Here is a 16,235-nt window from a genome sequence, read left to right on the forward strand (position 1 = left end):
TGCAGCAAACCATAGCAATCCTATTATTTAAATGTGTATCTCCAGACAAAGTGACAGATTTTGTCTAGCAAAATGCAGTGTTATACAAGTCTGTATTCAGATGGAATTGTTTCATTATATCTGTAAATATAATGTTGGTAAAATCGTTGTGACCTGAAAATGATGATTTGATGGAGTCATAGTCTATTGGAGGTTCTAAACTTCTAATGCTTAACAGTTGTTAGCAGTTTTGAATAATAAGGTTATTCAGGTTGAATCCAAAATTATGTGAACTTGTAGCACTTGCTCCAGTATGGCAAGATCTGGGATGAAGGTCTGATTTTCAATGCTGGAAAATGCCGTTTCTCAAAAATGTGAGAGACAGTGCATTTAGTAAAACAGACTGCCAGCTTCTTTGTATGTCAAGTGCTTATTTCTTGTAGGAATACTCTCTTGTTCACAGTAACGCTTCTATTTCACTTCTGAACTTGCAGAAGTAACTTAGCCAAATGACTTCTGTGCACTAAAATGGGCAGGCAGGTGTATAATTTCTAAAAAAGCTGTAGACGTGAGGTGGGAATATATTGCAAATATAATTGTATTGACATGATGAAAAAAATTAAGGATAATTATTTTTACAAATTACTCTCAAATATTTTTCTAGTATCCCTTTGAAAGAGCAGATAAATTCAACCGTGGCATCAGGAAACTTGGAATAACCCCAGATGGCCAGAGCTATCTTGACCAGTTCAGACAACTGATAAGTCAAATTGGTATGAAATGCTATGTAAGACAATGTCATAGATGTTATTAAATGGAAGAGTTCTTCATTGTCTTGTAACTTAACTTTTAGATCAGGCTAAAACTAGATTTAACTCCATTCAGATGGAAAGTGCTTCACTTGTACCCCATGTGAAATACTCTTGCTCAGTTACAAAGAAATGGTCCTTGCATGTCTTAATCTAAAATGCAGCTACACTTGCATGTATGCCTGTTCCCTTCTGACTTTTATTCAGATTGAGTATATTTTCTAGTAAAATAATAGTACTGTTAAGTTCATGTATTTCAAAAAATGGCCATATATTCAGCTGAAGTAACTGAGTGATGCATGACATTACAACGGTATTTTCAGCCATTGATGCTGTAGATGTGCAGGACTGATCTGAACTTGCAAATGTTTCATGTGCCCAGTGGAGAGAGTTTGTACTATTTTGCTCTTACGCTATCACTGAAGTGAACGCCACCTTGCTAGATGATGCATTTGTGCTTTATTTCTCTACATAGACTTGTGATACCAGGGTTCACTGTAACTTCATTAATGCGGCTTTCAGAAGAGTTTCTTTGCCAGAAGTATAGGGCAACTTTTATTGACATTTCAGAGCTTATAGGAGTTGTGAAGAGTGTGCATGTGTTTAAGTCATTACAAATTACTTCCTTGTTTGTTTTTTTTTTTCTTGTTTTTAAAGGCAACGCTATGGGTTATGTACGAATGATAAGATCTGGTGGACTTCACTGCTGTAGCAGTGCAATTAGGTACTTAAAGAAATACTTCTTTTTACTGTCTGTTCCTTTTTGTTCCTTTGCTCCCTATTCATGCTGATGTTCCCTAGGTTCTTACAATCCCCCATAAGTTTTGAAAAGGTCCATTTTTATGCCTTAATAAAGGCATAAAGTGATATTATCAAAACCAGTGCTGGAATTCAGAACTGTACTACCATTACCATAAAACACTGAAAATCAGATGAATTCTGTGGAAAAAAGCTTCAAAAGAGTTAATAGAATTTACATGTAAGTCACTAGTTCTTAATTAAGTCAGTAATTCCTGATGTTAATCACTTCAGGGTACATTAAGGAAAAATAGTACAAGTACAAGAGGAACTTGGGAAGAATGTTTCTTTGATACTTCTTTCTGTGTAGATGATGGTGTTTATTAAAATATAGTGACTTTTTACAGAAATATTTTTTTTTCTTGCAGATAATAGTAAACTTACAGTTAAGGGAAGCAAGTGTTAGAGAGGGGAGATGTTAGCGTGATAAATGCAGAAGTACAAGTAATGTGTGTATTTTAGAAGTGAATTTAATAGTGCCTATGTGTGAATGATATGGCAGATAAAACTTCAACTAAGTAGTCTGAGGTCAGAAAACTAAAGTAAATAACAAGTTACGGTAGATACTTCAGTAATCCTAGACACTTGAGCATAATCCTAACAAACAGTAAATTTTCAGGTTTGTTCCTGATCTGGAAGATATCGTTAACTTTGAGGAGCTGGTGAAAGAAGAAGGACTCTCAGAAGAAACACAAAAAGCGGCAAGGTACCCTAACATCATGCTTCTGCGATCTAAGGCAGGGATGGGATGACAGAATTGTAATTTTAAAGTTATAAATGCAGTTATTAGTTGTCTCTGTGTGTGTGCTAAAAGTTCAAATGACTTCATGCAAAAATACTTACTTCTCTTCAAAGCAAAAAAAAAATAGAAGCAGTCATTTTAAAAACGAGAAGTGGCATTTGTACCAATAGACTGTTAGAACCTGGTTTCTTGATAAAATCCTTGTGGTTTAAAGGCTAATGAGCTTTCCTCACCTTGTGTCTGACATCTACTTTTAGAATCGTCAGGGCCTCAGGAAAAAAAGCTGCAAATATTCTATTTATAGATCTTTTTTGAGAGAATTAAGTCTAGAAACATGATTCAAGGTGGCTGTAGAGGTGAGGTGTAATCTCAGACACTAGTCTGAATACTGGATTGTGGTGTAGCCAAAGGGGGAAGAGAGGGTTGTTTACCACGAGGTGTAAATAAGCAAAGAAACTTGTAGCAGAAAGCAGGTAATAGCATGACTTATCCTTTGCAGACAGTTGGACTCTGTCCTTGGTGACCTCACACGTAACTTTGCAGAGGGAACAGAGTACTTCAAAATGCTTGTGGATGTGTTTGCTCCTGAGTTCCGCAGTCCAAAGAACATGCATTTGCGGAACTTCTATATAATTGTTCCTCCACTGGTTAGTATTTGCATTTCCACTACTTAACTTTGAAAGAATGTATCACATCAGGTTTGGGTTTAAATACGTTGTGTTAGGTTGCTGACTAGCATATTCTACTTTCTTCCCTGATTATGAGTGGGATTGTTTTGAGCGTGGCTTTGTTGATAGTTGTTCAAAGCCATGTTTCTCTTTATTTATGTAACTACATGTGCTAGCATTCAGAAGGTAACTTGAACTTCTGTTTGAATCAAATCTGGGAAAGTCAAATGAAAAAGGAGCCTGGGCTCTTTTAATTATCCTTCACTTGCTTACATGCTTACCTCTAGTAATCATCAAGAGTATGCGAAGTAATAGACTGACAAGAACAGCAAAGATGTATGTTTGGTTTTTTATTTTACTTATACATATGCAAATGTTTTCTCAAGGTTAACTTTCTTACCCCAAAATCTAGAAAAAAAGGTTTTCATACAAAAATGTCTAATGACGGGAGACACAATTAGCAGAGTTTTAGGCAGGGAATTATACTGATAAGTAAAAGCATGTATGAAAATACCTTTTAAAATTTGTGAGCACCTCTTGATGATTCCAAGACAGCTTTTCACTCTTTCAGACCCTCAATTTTGTAGAGCATTCTATCAATTGCAAGGAGAAATTGAATAAGAAGAACAAAAGTGGAGCAGCTTTCACCGATGATGGGTTTGCTATGGGTAAGTTTCAGCATGCTGACTAGCCTTTGGCTAAGCCAACATAATGGATATTTGCAAGAAAAGGTTTTTCTGTTTGTATTTTGTGTGTTGCTATAATTAAACATTCCATAATTTTAAATTTGGGGTGCCTTGTTTTCAGCAAAATTGATTTAAAGGCTGTTGTTGCATTCAGAATCTCATAAACATGGAATAGCTGTGTATGGGAGCAAACAGATTTGTTGTATGTTGATGCTCCCCCATTTCTTTCAAAGCTTGCGGATCTCAGCAGGTGAGAAGGTATGCAAGTCTTTGGGTAAGTTATGAGGTTTTCAGAAGTTGAAGCTATTGAAGCTTGTTCCTTTATTATAATTTTTTCCCTGTTAGATTTAATTGTAAATTAATTGCAATTTAAATTTTGTGTGAGAATTATCAACATAAGCTGATCCATTAAAAACATTCACAAAATGTTTTACAAATTGCATGTTGACTTTGGTACATGATTTATTAATGACTGCAGGTGTGGCTTACATTCTGAAGCTTTTGGATCAGTACCAAGAGTTTGATTCTCTGCACTGGTTCCAGTCTGTTAGAGAGAAGTATGTGAAGGAAATCAGAGCAGTAGCTAAGCAACAGAACGTGCAGTCCACAAATCAAGATGAAAAACTACTACAAACTATGAATCTTACCCACAAGCGACTGGAAGTTTGTTTACAGGTAGAGCATGGCTGTCATTATCTGTTCTGTACTGAGTTCTGCACTTACCCATTACAATTCAGGCTTCTAATGGAAGTTATTAAGAGCAAAAAACATAGAGCATGGTCTTAGAGCAGTAATACAAAAAGAATGTAAACACTTGATGTGTATGGTCCGGAAAGGATATTGTGTTCATGATATTTGAGTGAGGCAGAAACTTGACCTGGTTGACTTAGATGTCTTTGTCGCATGGAGTTTGAAATCAAATATAATGCAACTAAAACCTAAATGCTTAAAAAGGAGCAAATAACTTTTTGGTTACATTTCTTTTAACAAAGATTTTCGGTAACACTGTGATCCCCTAAGAGTTTCTTAGAATCATAGAATGGTTTGGGTTTGGAAAGGACCTTAAGATCATCTAGTTCCAACCGCCACTGCTGCAGGGGATGCCTCACACTAGACCATGTTGCTTGGCTGTTAACTCTGAGCAACGAAGTTGAATGATGCACTAGCTGTTAAATAGAAGAAAGATACATTTGGATTCTGAAGCACAGCAGTTCAGGTTTCATCAGTGGTGTAAATGCTTTTCATCTCGCTCTGCTTTTGATTTGGGGTGACTGTGGGACAAACGTAGCTGGCTGATAACCTGTGATGATGATGTGTAAAAGTGCATCTGTTGAAACAGATAAAGTCCTATGTGTCCTCATGACTCCCAGGAGTGTGCACTGTTTGGTCTTCTGCTATTAAAAAACCCCACATTGCTGAAACTTGTTCAGCAGCTGATCACGCTTGTGGTTGTTTAAATTTTTGTCTGGCATGATTTTCCGTGAGCAAATTGCTCCAAATTCTCACTGCTGTTACAAACCTCATTTTCAGCCTCAGTAGTGACAGATTTATTGCACTGATTCTGCTTTGCTTAAATTACCCTTTTAAGGTTTTGGCTGATGTCTGCTTTGTAAAATGCATGGAACAAGGAATGAATGGAGGAAGATTTTATTTTTTCAAGAGTGTTTAAGTCATTTAGAAGTCTAGTTGCCTTTAGGTGCTTCTGAAAAATCCTATTTATATCTGCCTACAAATTCATTCTTGTGATGTACGCTGACACTCCTTTTCTGTATCTTTTCCCTTAGGAATTTGAGCTCCTTTACTTCTCACTCAGTAGTGCAAGAATCTTTTTCAGAGCAGATAAAACTGCAGCAGAAGAAAACCAGGAAAAGAAAGAAAAAGAAGGTGAGTGAATGCTATACATAGAACATCTTGGTAGGGATGGTGCTTTCTTGCTTTTCTTGCTTTTGATTCAGTATTCCAGAAGGAGTTTTACAGGGTTTAAGGGTGATTTGAGGAATAAAGAACAGCTCACGGAGGCTGCCTTTGGAATGGGTGCATTTCAAGCTGGATTTGGGGGTGTGGAGGGGAGAACAACATGACCACAAAAGCCCCAAAAAACCCAACCAACCCCCAAAACTCTGGGACAGGGAGAATTGCATGCTTGGAGTTAATATTAAATTCAGTAACTTCAACATCATACTTAACCTCTTAATTACTAATTTTGACAGTGACAGCGTTTTCTGCACAACCTTAGCTGGTGTGAAATAAACTTGGTGGTTTATTTCACTATGAACCTGGTGTTGAAATAAGGTAGTTTTCACCTGTTATGTAACAGCTGTTTCTCAACTTCTGTAGGCAGATGATGCAGATACTATAAGTGACTTTCAGATGTTTATGGTATATTTTGGTCTACCATTGAATTATATTCAAAGAGTAAAATCTTAGTTTGTGGGATAGTCTCTTGACTAGATAAAATGAGTGCTGGAATGATCAAGATACAGATGTGCAGCTCAGTCACAAGTGATTTATAAGATGAGGTAGCAGTATATTAAAAATGGAATTGGTAAATAATTTTCCACTGTAGTTCTGACAAAAGTGTAAGTGACCTGTGAGATTACAGTCACTGGAGCCAAAGATCAGTTTTCTTCTGTACTGGGAAAACAGTTTGTAAAGAAAGATGTCTTTTAGCTTGAATTTACATTAGATCATACTCAGTGAAGTTGCTCAAATAGTGGTTCAACTCAAAAAGAAGTAAAACTCAACTGCAAGCATTGTGGTGGGTAAGAGCAGACATACTACCCTGACTTCTTTATGAGAGCATTGTGTAAATTACTTAATTTTAGGTTAAATATTCACCGTTGTGATAAATATTCAGTTCCCCAAAAATGTTTTGTGGTGAGAAAAGCTTGAAATGTATACCAGGGTGAAAAGTTTTGAACATGGCAATATCTTTGCCTTCTACCATAATATTTGGGCTTGGACTGTGCAAGATGTGTGAGCATGTGTACGTATTCTTTACACAAGCTCTGCTGATGGGAGAAACCTTTCACTCCATGTGCTGACCATGGTGTTATCAAGTGTGTTAGGACATCAGTGTAATATAGATACGACTTTGTTTTTACTGCCTTGAATAAAATGATAAAACATGATCCAGGGCTTCATTTTCTGTTTCTTTTTTTTATTTTGTAGAAGAATCTGTTAAAAGCAGCAACGGCGAGCTCCCCAACTCGATGCCTGCAGATCCCGTTGTGAAATGATGTGGCTGGTATGGGTGATGATTACTTACTCAAATAATTCATGTTCTCATCATCAGTAACACTCTGTAGGGGTTAAAAGCTCTAGATTTGATTTACTTGCTCTGTTAAACCCAAGAGAAAACGTACAGTAGTATACTAGCATTCAGTGAGGCTAGGTCTGTGTTTGTCCGTATTTCCTAGAGGAACTCCTATTTTTCAGGAGTTTACATTATTTACAGCACTTTTCTTTAGATGAAAATAATGATATAAAATGTTGTCCCTGGAGGTAGTTAAAGTGCAGATTAAAAACTTACTAATTTTTAGATGCATTCTTGCATCTCTAACATAGTATTAAAAAAAACCTCATAGGCCACTGGTCTAAGGTTTGAACTGATGCATCTCTTCAACCAGCAAAAAACTGAACCAAGCTATTGTGCATATCAGTTGTCCAAGAAAAGAATTCAGATGTATTTTTATGCAGTCCTGTTGTATTTAGTGCAGTCACAGATTACACTGTAGATGTAATGGTGTATGTTGTGAATGCATGTTAGTTATCACACAAAATGGAAGTCCTCCTTAATGTTTTATTCAACAAACCCTTATTACTACTACAGAGAGTATTTGCATTGTGGGAACTGAAGATCCTGTCAGGCATTTATTTATCCCTGCTGGTTTTTAACTCTCAGATCAGAGAAAGGGGAAACCCAGAAAAGTTAATGTAGTAAATTACTTTTCATTTCATACCCAAGGTCTGATTTGCATCCACAGAAGTAAGGAAATCCAGAGCCAAGACAGAACCACAATCAGCTCTTCCTTTTATGACCAGGCACTGTGTGATGGGTGTCTGTAACTATTAAGTGATCTTACAGTTCATGAATATGTTGTGCCTAATAGCAAGTTTCAGCCTCAATGCTGTATTTCCTGGCCTGTGTAGGCTTGTTGTACCGTCCGTGTTGTTCATACAGTCTTACATGCCTGATTGTTAACAATAATTGCACTGCAGGCTTCAGAAGCTGCTGAACACTGTGAGAACTCTGTATAAATGTAACATCCATTAATGCCTGCAAGTAGAGGTTTTAGACTGTGCAAGAGTTACTCAGATTCCTAACTTCAGTAAGTAGCTAGACTTAGCTTAAAAGTAAACCCCACTCTCATTAAAAGATAGGGTTGTGTTTTGATCTCCCAGAACATAAAAGAACTTCTGGGTCTTACGAACTAGAATAAACTATTCCAGTCAGTCCAACGGAGAATAAGTTTTTGGGGGTTTTGTTTTTGGCACTCTTACTGTAGTTTTAGACCATCCATGCCAGCTTCTTTCATCTCTTCACATTACAAAAAAAGTGATGTTTTAGTGGTTCAAATTGTTTCACCCACCCTGGGTCACTAGCTAAGACAATTCCTGTTGTAATTCTGATTTGCCCTTTTCTGCCACTCCCTCTGATGTTCAGAAAACTAGGACAGATGTTTTGTTGCAACTGGAAAGACCAGACTGATGCTAAAGTCCTTTTTTGTCCTGGAAACATGACACAGAAGCTTCATGGACTGTATAAATCAGCTGGACTCATCACAAGTTTTAATTCATTCTCAGTGCAGAGACTGCCCTAAAGAATGCTGCATCACTTGAGTTATAATTTTTGCTTTCTTATTTTGATACAGGTATTTTTGTAATTTGTGTACATTTCTTTTTGCCCAAATTGTGCCCACACTGAACACTCAGCTGCTGCTGCTCATTCCTATCCTTTTGCAACTGCAGCGTGTGTGTTTCCATATTCGTATCTCAGCAGAAGTCCCAGGAGTTCTTGGCTTGCAATGGCCAAGCACTGCATTTCTTTCAGCAGCTGCAGAATCATGCATAAATGGTGTTCAGTCCCCCCTGGGTGCACTTGCTAGGTAGATATGCACAGTCAAGACATTACCTGCACTCTGATAAAATCTACTTTTCCCTCCTTCTAGATAGGAGACTATCTTTTGGAAAGACACTGTCTCGGATAGGAAATACACTGCAGTTGAACATGAAATGGACTGTGCATTTTCTCAACAAACTGCTGTGGTTCTAGTGATAGCAGTTCTGCAGGCAAAACATAAGCCTATTTTTATAGAATCCTGTTTAATCTGGGAGACCCGAATGTGTACTATATGTGGCAGAAATATATACATACACACAAATATGTACAGTGATAGTAGAGCTATTCTTGCTAATACAGGATTGTAGTTTATATTTCCTCCTTTGTCATGTAGCAGCATATAATTTTCCTCAACTGAAATACAAAGTGGGTCCTGGATTTGGATGTGTCACACACCCCTCTGTCAGCAAGAGGCACATTAAATCCTTTTTCCTTTCCACAAGGAGCTGGAAGGGGGTGCAAAGGTCTTGCTTGTGGTGCTACTACTATTCTCATTGCTTTTGCCCTCCTGTTCTGATTATGAGAACAAAACAGATCCTGGGCTGGAGATGAGACTGTGGAGCTAAAACAAAAAGATCCCCCAAACTAAACTGAATGCTCTCACTCAAAATTCCCAGAGGGAATTTATCTGGGATAAATTCCAGATAAAAGGAAAGTGAGGATGATGAGTTTGCTCCAGGGACATAATGCAGGTCTCTAGGTGTTTTCCTTCAAGACAGGTCCAAACTAGGCTGAAGTGTGGCTGCCCTCATGTGCTCAGTCTTGTGTCAAGCAGTAGCAGCTGCTGTGCCAGAGGTATCGCAACCAGCTTCTGGTATGGCACTGTGCCCTTTTATGCCAGAAGGCAGGGGGCTGCCTTGCTGGTCCTCCTCGCAGCATGGTGGTAAGGCAGAGTGGAGCCAGCTGATGCCTCACTCAGTCCCAAAGTCAAAAGGCATTTGCAGTGAGTGGTCTCTCAGTGATGGTCCCAGTGGCACCCAACTGCTGTGAGGTGCTGAAGGGTAGATTCTGTAATTGGAAGTAAATTTGAGTTTTCATCTGACATCCATTAACAACAGCTGTTTTCAGCTTCTCAGGTACAAAGGACCAAATGTAACACTTAATGTTTCCTAACTCAGTGTACAAAAGGGTATTTTGTTACCTCTGTCTCTTTGGTTTGTGAGTAGAGAACATTATGTATATAAAACTGTGTTAATAAATGCAATTTTGAGAACCTCATTCCCAGTGTCTTCAGTAACATCAGTTCAGGTGTTTATTTTTAATAAGACAGCTTCAACTTTTATGAAGTTTTTGTCAGTTACCAACAGTTTTCTTCCATGGTTGTTTTAAACATTCAGCAACTAGCTAAACTGAATTTATTCCATGTCAAACACTTGCAAACTTGGATCTTTCAGATGCTGCTTACAGAAAATCTAGTTTCTGATTAAGTGACCGAGTTAAATTAAGTTCAAGGAATTTCAGTCATTTGTTCTGGTTACCTTATCTTAATTAATACAACCTTCTGGCACTGATTATATCCCCCCAATACCAAATGTTTGTTCTTGCAGAGTACCATTTCTCATGTTTTCAGGTTAAACAGGAAGGGGGGAATAAAGTGAACTTACTAGCCAAATCTAATTTCAAGAAGATTAGAATAAACTCAAATAGACTATGAGACTTGTCAATATATTGTAGACTTACAATCTAGCATTTTATTACTCAGTTTCTCAAAACCAAATATTGCTGGTAGATTCAGCTGTTGCGTATCACCGTAATGTTAAAAATACAAAGAATTCTTCTTATAAAAGTACTTATTTGTCCTACAGTTACCACTTCTGGCAGCTTTGAAGAAACCTAACCATAGAAACAACTGCAAACAACTAACATGCCCCCTTCTCTAACTACTCCTGCTGTTTGCATGTCAGTGGTATTTAGAATAATAGATCAAGGAGGTACATTCTGTCCATTATTTAATTACAGATAGTGTGAGTGTGGTCCCAAGGAGGGTAAGAGTAGGCACTTAGATTTGTTTTGTAAGATTATTCTAGATGCAATATAAAAATAGATTATATTAATAGGAAAAATTTAGTTTAACAAATTGTTTTGTAAATAGGCTAGCACAAAAGAGAAATCTTGTTACACTTAAAACTAGACTAAAAATAACTTCATCTGAAAACAAACGTAAATAGTGCATGTTTAGCCTTCATTCAGATACACATCATCATGCAAACTATGGAAATTGACTATGGTAGGGAATTTGAGGCTGGGTATTTGTTGAAGGAGCTGATGTTTGGTACCGATTTCAGTGGAACTGTATACTGCTGGCCAGGTCAAGGTGAAGAAGCGTTGATAACCCTTTGTGGCTGACAGCAGTGCTGTCCCAACTGCCAGCAGCAAGGGGCTAATGCTGAAACATTCCCGAAGATTGTCTGCTTCCTGGGCACACCTCCACACTGCACATTCGCAGATGCGCAAGTCCTGTTGCTGTTCCACTGCAAATCCTGAGGAATCTCCAGTGCAGATACCCCTCTCCCTCCAGCAGGAAGATGGGCACTGACCTCCTGTGTGCACGATGGCTGAAAACATACTCCCTGCTGCTCCTTCTCCCAGGCTGCAGGAAACTACAAGAGTCTGTTACGCTTCTGATTCCTCCCCTTTTTCACGTATGGCTCCGTCCTCTTCTGACTCATCATTCAGAAGAATGAACTTTCCATCGTTTGTGAATGGCACAGACTTCATTAGCTGAGCTAGTGCTTCTGGATCCTGAAGGGAAAAAAAAACCAGAAGGGAAGTCAGCAGGCTGCAGCACTCTTGAGGAGCACACACTTCTCCCAGCATTTTGCGACTCTTAGTAAGGTTCTGCAACTCTTATGACAACCTTTAGGCTAAAGATTTGAAATTTATCCTTTTTGGTTCAAGTAAACCCATCCTTTGAGTATGTGAGGGGAACAGTCATTCACTTTGAACTTCTATTTTGCTGTTCTTATCTGACATTGCTAGAATTACTGAAAAACAGTAATAAAGGGGAAAATAACTGACTACATTAATTATTATACTTGTGCTTATTGCTGTGACTAAAAGCTTATTCCCCCAACTGAACTGAAATCTTAGCAGCAAAAATATACAGCACGTGTTGATGTACTAGCATCACATCTTTCTATAGGTAAAATTTCTCTAGTTAAGTAATGTTGCCATTTATTTTAAGTGAAAAACACTTTACCTTACAGTGTTTGGGGTTTTTTGACAACTTTACTCACAGCTTCCATTCCAATATGACCAACTGAATTTGTATAGTTCTGAATCAGATTTAGGGTGGCAAAATTTTATCTCAAATAAAGCTACTGAAAAGTCAAACTAAATTTATCTTCACATGAACTCCCCAAAGGCTGGGTTAAATAGAGTGGTCAGAACTTTGGCATTAGGAAGAATCGCAGTTCTCCTTTCATAGGCACACCAGAGGTACTTAGAGGGTGCCACCCAAAATAGAATAGGATGGATCACAATGCAGACATGAAGAATGAAACAAATTTACCTTCTTTGCCTCAATGATTTCTTTTCCCAAGCTAATGGCATAGCAAATCTAAAACAAACAAACAAGAAAAGGTATATGTATGTAAAATTCAGGTTTGGGGTTTTCTTTTGTTTCTTAATTGGGCCTAAAACACAGAAGTGTCAGTGCACACCCAGTCTTAAATACAGGTCTAACAGCAGAGGTGGAATACCCCTTGACTATGCTAACTACATAAAATGATGTTGGCTTCTGCTTCAAAGCTCATTTAAGCTGGTAAATCATTGTATTCAGTTCTACTCACCAAACTTTATTTCCAAACCCAGGGCATCTTTCCAGTGCATGTAAACTGATGTTGTTTAAGACAAAAATTCTCCAGCACATTCCTTATTTCTAATAGTCTGTTGTTATCCCATCGCAGTGTATTGTTTCACCATACCTACTGGTGTTACCACAGAACGGTTGCCCTGTCTTTTGAAAGCTTTACAAATGTGCATGTCTTAACATGAGCTGATGTTCACACTTGTTACTGCTCGTGCTTGGCACGTGCTTCCCCCCCTCTCCCGTTCCTCCTTCTGGCACATGCTGCTGCAGCACCTGTAAGCGTGATCCTTTTCAGACATAAGCTATCAAAGGCTCACATTTTCTTGACAAGAAACAGCTGCTCTTATTTCTGTAGCACTATTTCCCAGATGTGTAAACCAAGAAAACGTCTTTTCTAAATTAAGTATTTTATTAAGTGTTATGCAAACCTTTTCCCCTTCTGTGTTGCTCTCAAAAACATATGCACTCATGGATTCTTCTCCCAGTGGCTCACTGAGATGGACCACAAAGCCAAACAGTCGCCTGTTATCCTGATGAGCAGCAAACTGTGTCACAGTGGGGAGGTCAAACTGGAAAAGTGTCAAAAAGGATTTACTTTTAACCAGTATATGGTTAGCTTGGTTGAGAGCTCAAGTTCATGTGACTTGACTATTCAATGCTGTGGTAGAAAACCAGGTTCAACACAGAAGTTACTTACACTTGTTCGTGTAACTTGGGTCTGAGGATCTATTAACCTGCAGTTGTGTGTAGGGGACAAAAGAAATTATTTTAGAGTCACTGTTAGTCATTTCCAAGCGCTGTACAATAAAAAGGCAATTGCTGTACCAGTTCTACAGATGTGGAAATGTGCAGAGTCACGTGCTTTATCAGTGATCCCAAGTTCGTTGATGACAGGGTTCAGCTTTAGACCCTGACTCTCCTCTGCCTAACCTGTGTAAGTCACAGGATCTTTCTGAAGCACGAAGGTGGTAGGCACCCTTCCTGTAGGAGCTACCACACTGGCTGTAAATGCACTCCAGCTAAAATAAGTATCTTGCTTCAGCATATTCTACAGTGACAAGACTGTCCACGAGACAGCAATGGCTCTCTCTTGCTGTTATTACATCTTCAGTGCATCTTTTTTTTTTGCATCTTTATCTTTGTGGCCCTGCTGCATCCCCTAAGGTTTGGTAGGATGTTCTTACAACTTCCTAGATACTACAGAGTAAGAGAAAGACACATTTTTACACAGTAAACTTAATCCTAGGATCTTGCTGTCCTGAAGGGTGTATTTTTCTTGGGGAAACAAGCCCCAAAGTACTTCACTGATCACAAGCTGTATGAAGGGAAAAGAACATTGATAAGTTGAAGGTTTCACAGTACCTCAAGTTCTTGCTAGTGACCATGAGATGCGATTCAGTCATGCGGAATATGTTGTGGATGGCACGAGCAGCTAACACTTGTCTCATCGCTTCATAAATCACCTCACTTGTGGTATCTGACTGAACAGCCATAGAGCCTAAAAACCGGACTATGAACATCTGCTGCAAGAGTGAATCTGGAAGATAAAAGGCGTGATTTCCTTTGCTGTGCTGCCTCAGTTTTCCAGTAGGTGAAGTTATCTATGAAGTAATTTACTTTCACTTCAGAAATTCAATAGTAAACCCTGTGGGTGGTGACTGTTGCAAGCGGCGACTTCCTGCTGTGCGCCAGGCAGTGCTCTGACCCAGTTTTAAACAGTGCTTGAACTAGCAATGAGTGTGTATGTGTGAAATCACAGTTGCTTGGAAACTCTCCAACTGTAACTGGCCCTTTATGCCTTATTTGATTAGCTAGTAAAATTTACTTGCCTGTCTTATCAGGTACACGTAAAGAGTGCGCATAAACCATGATAAACTTAAGACTGTGCATAAGCCTTGACTTCTATCAAATTAACCCTTATCGTTAAGCCTTCTTACATGTCCTTCTGACCTTTCATGCAGCTGGGTCTAATGAGGTTGTCATTAAATCCTTCCCTGATCATTGACTATCACCACAAGACTCCTAGCTGCAACTTGGTAGCCATCAAGTGACAAAGCCTCTAATTGATCAGTCTCCTGTTACGGTTGGTAGTGAGCAAGGTAAAGTGGGATGAGTTCTGTTGAATGTCACAGTTCAGAGGCTGCAACAGCTGCGTCTCCATTGCTAAAGATACACAGCAGCTTGAGCCAAGTGATACCATCCACATGTGCAACATGAAATGCAGGGCAGTCACCTGAGCACTGCACTACAATGTGCTGGAGCAGAGCAGGGTGCTGCTGCTGTCAATGTGGAGGTGCCTGGCACAGCTACTCTGCTGCCAGGCAGCTTGCAGCCATCCTACCTTGCACTGGGATAGCACGCATAAGGGAGACTGTTAAGGCTTGATCAGCCTGGAGAAGACTCCAGGGAGACCTTACAGCAGCTCCCAGTGCCTTAAGGGGCCTACAAGAAATGTGGAGGGGGACTTTTTACAGGGCATGTAGTGACAGGACAAGGGGGAATGGCTTTAAACTGACAGAGGCCAGATTTAGAGACTAGGAAGAAATTCTTTACTGTGAAGGTGGTGACACACAGAAACAAGCTGTCCAGGGAAGTCTGGCTGCCCCATGCCTGGAAGTGTTCAAGGCCACGTTGGACTAATTTTGTCTGGAAAAATGAAGCACTTACCTTCCTCTTCATCTTTGTTGCTGTCTTCAGATTCCCCAAATGGGTTTGCACGCCTAAGAAGTAAGAATAAAAGCTGTAATTACAGATTCTGGTCAGCACACACATGCTGCAATACCTAATTTTCTCCCCTGAAATCACTCTGGTAAGGTGATCAATCACTGTCTCTGGCCATACCTGCCACCTCTGTTCTGGTCCAGGAATTCCATGGCAGGCAGTACAATATCAAACTGAATCGGTGTTCCAGGAGCAATGAGTTGTGTGGAGTCTTGAATGCTGGCTGATTCACTGGGAATTATTTTATCATTTTCCATATTCTTTACATTCTGGCTAAAATAAAAATGGGGAAAAAAAGTATGTTTCAGTCAACCAGTGATGCCCCATCTTTGCTCAGGAAGGGAGACAAGATTATTCAAAAATCCAAAGCAGGACTGAACCACTATCCATAAACTTAAATAAGAGTATTTACCTATTTACCTGTTATTGAGGACTCTAAAAATCTGTTTTACCTTTTTCATACCTAAAATTGCTTAGGACAAATGTAAATGCTGGCATATTAAACCTGACTGCAGATCAAAGCTGAGTGTGGGCTGGCTTTCAGCAGCAGGCTGCTATTGGCCTCCCTGCCCTTCAGTGGCCATATTCCTAGCAGCACTATCAGCTCAAACAGCAGAGACCTGGACTTGTGCCTGCAGTTGCAAACAGCCATCCTGACATCTTTTTAAGATCTTCCTTGGCCACAGTCTAGTCACAGTACAATAGTTATGAAATAGTATTACACACTGGGGCTGATTTCTTCCGGCATCTTTTCTCAAAGAGAATGAAATTCCAAGTTTCCCACAGTTACAGAAGGCTTACCTATACACATTGCTACACTGGTGCACTAGGTTTATCCTATTTCTAGAAAGTTTTCTGTCTCTTTCTGGTTGCATACAGATGTAGAAGTGACTCTGGAG

At 39.1% G+C, this 16,235-nt stretch overlaps 2 protein-coding genes across 5 annotated transcripts in view; one reads left to right on the forward strand and one right to left on the reverse strand.

The window, feature by feature from the left end:
- WASHC4 (WASH complex subunit 4) overlaps window positions 1-8,382 on the forward strand; it is a 38,641-nt gene extending 30,259 nt beyond the window's left edge. For 2 of the 3 annotated variants that reach the window (XM_061445016.1, XM_061445018.1), the window contains 8 exons: window positions 644-752; window positions 1,446-1,512; window positions 2,206-2,292; window positions 2,828-2,975; window positions 3,568-3,664; window positions 4,161-4,357; window positions 5,467-5,566; window positions 6,854-8,382. In XM_061445016.1, the coding sequence (XP_061301000.1) occupies window positions 644-752; window positions 1,446-1,512; window positions 2,206-2,292; window positions 2,828-2,975; window positions 3,568-3,664; window positions 4,161-4,357; window positions 5,467-5,566; window positions 6,854-6,921 (873 nt within the window). In that variant the 3' untranslated portion in view covers window positions 6,922-8,382. The remainder of the gene's footprint in view (window positions 1-643; window positions 753-1,445; window positions 1,513-2,205; window positions 2,293-2,827; window positions 2,976-3,567; window positions 3,665-4,160; window positions 4,358-5,466; window positions 5,567-6,853) is intronic. The other variant, XM_061445017.1, reaches the window with a different exon arrangement.
- Window positions 8,383-10,470: 2,088 nt separating this feature from the next.
- The window catches only part of APPL2 (adaptor protein, phosphotyrosine interacting with PH domain and leucine zipper 2), a 35,938-nt gene continuing 30,173 nt past the window's right edge, over window positions 10,471-16,235 (reverse strand). For both annotated transcript variants that reach the window (XM_061445026.1, XM_061445025.1), the window contains 7 exons: window positions 15,457-15,609; window positions 15,283-15,335; window positions 13,978-14,152; window positions 13,313-13,349; window positions 13,044-13,184; window positions 12,316-12,363; window positions 10,471-11,546 (listed from right to left, as the gene is read on the reverse strand). In XM_061445026.1, the coding sequence (XP_061301010.1) occupies window positions 11,418-11,546; window positions 12,316-12,363; window positions 13,044-13,184; window positions 13,313-13,349; window positions 13,978-14,152; window positions 15,283-15,335; window positions 15,457-15,609 (736 nt within the window). In that variant the 3' untranslated portion in view covers window positions 10,471-11,417. The remainder of the gene's footprint in view (window positions 11,547-12,315; window positions 12,364-13,043; window positions 13,185-13,312; window positions 13,350-13,977; window positions 14,153-15,282; window positions 15,336-15,456; window positions 15,610-16,235) is intronic.

Source organism: Pezoporus flaviventris, unplaced genomic scaffold (genome assembly GCF_033815535.1).
Source record: "Pezoporus flaviventris isolate CSIRO_AGI_PZ_B2104156 unplaced genomic scaffold, CSIRO_AGI_Pfla_v1 ptg000002l, whole genome shotgun sequence".
Lineage (NCBI taxonomy): Eukaryota > Metazoa > Chordata > Aves > Psittaciformes > Psittacidae > Pezoporus > Pezoporus flaviventris.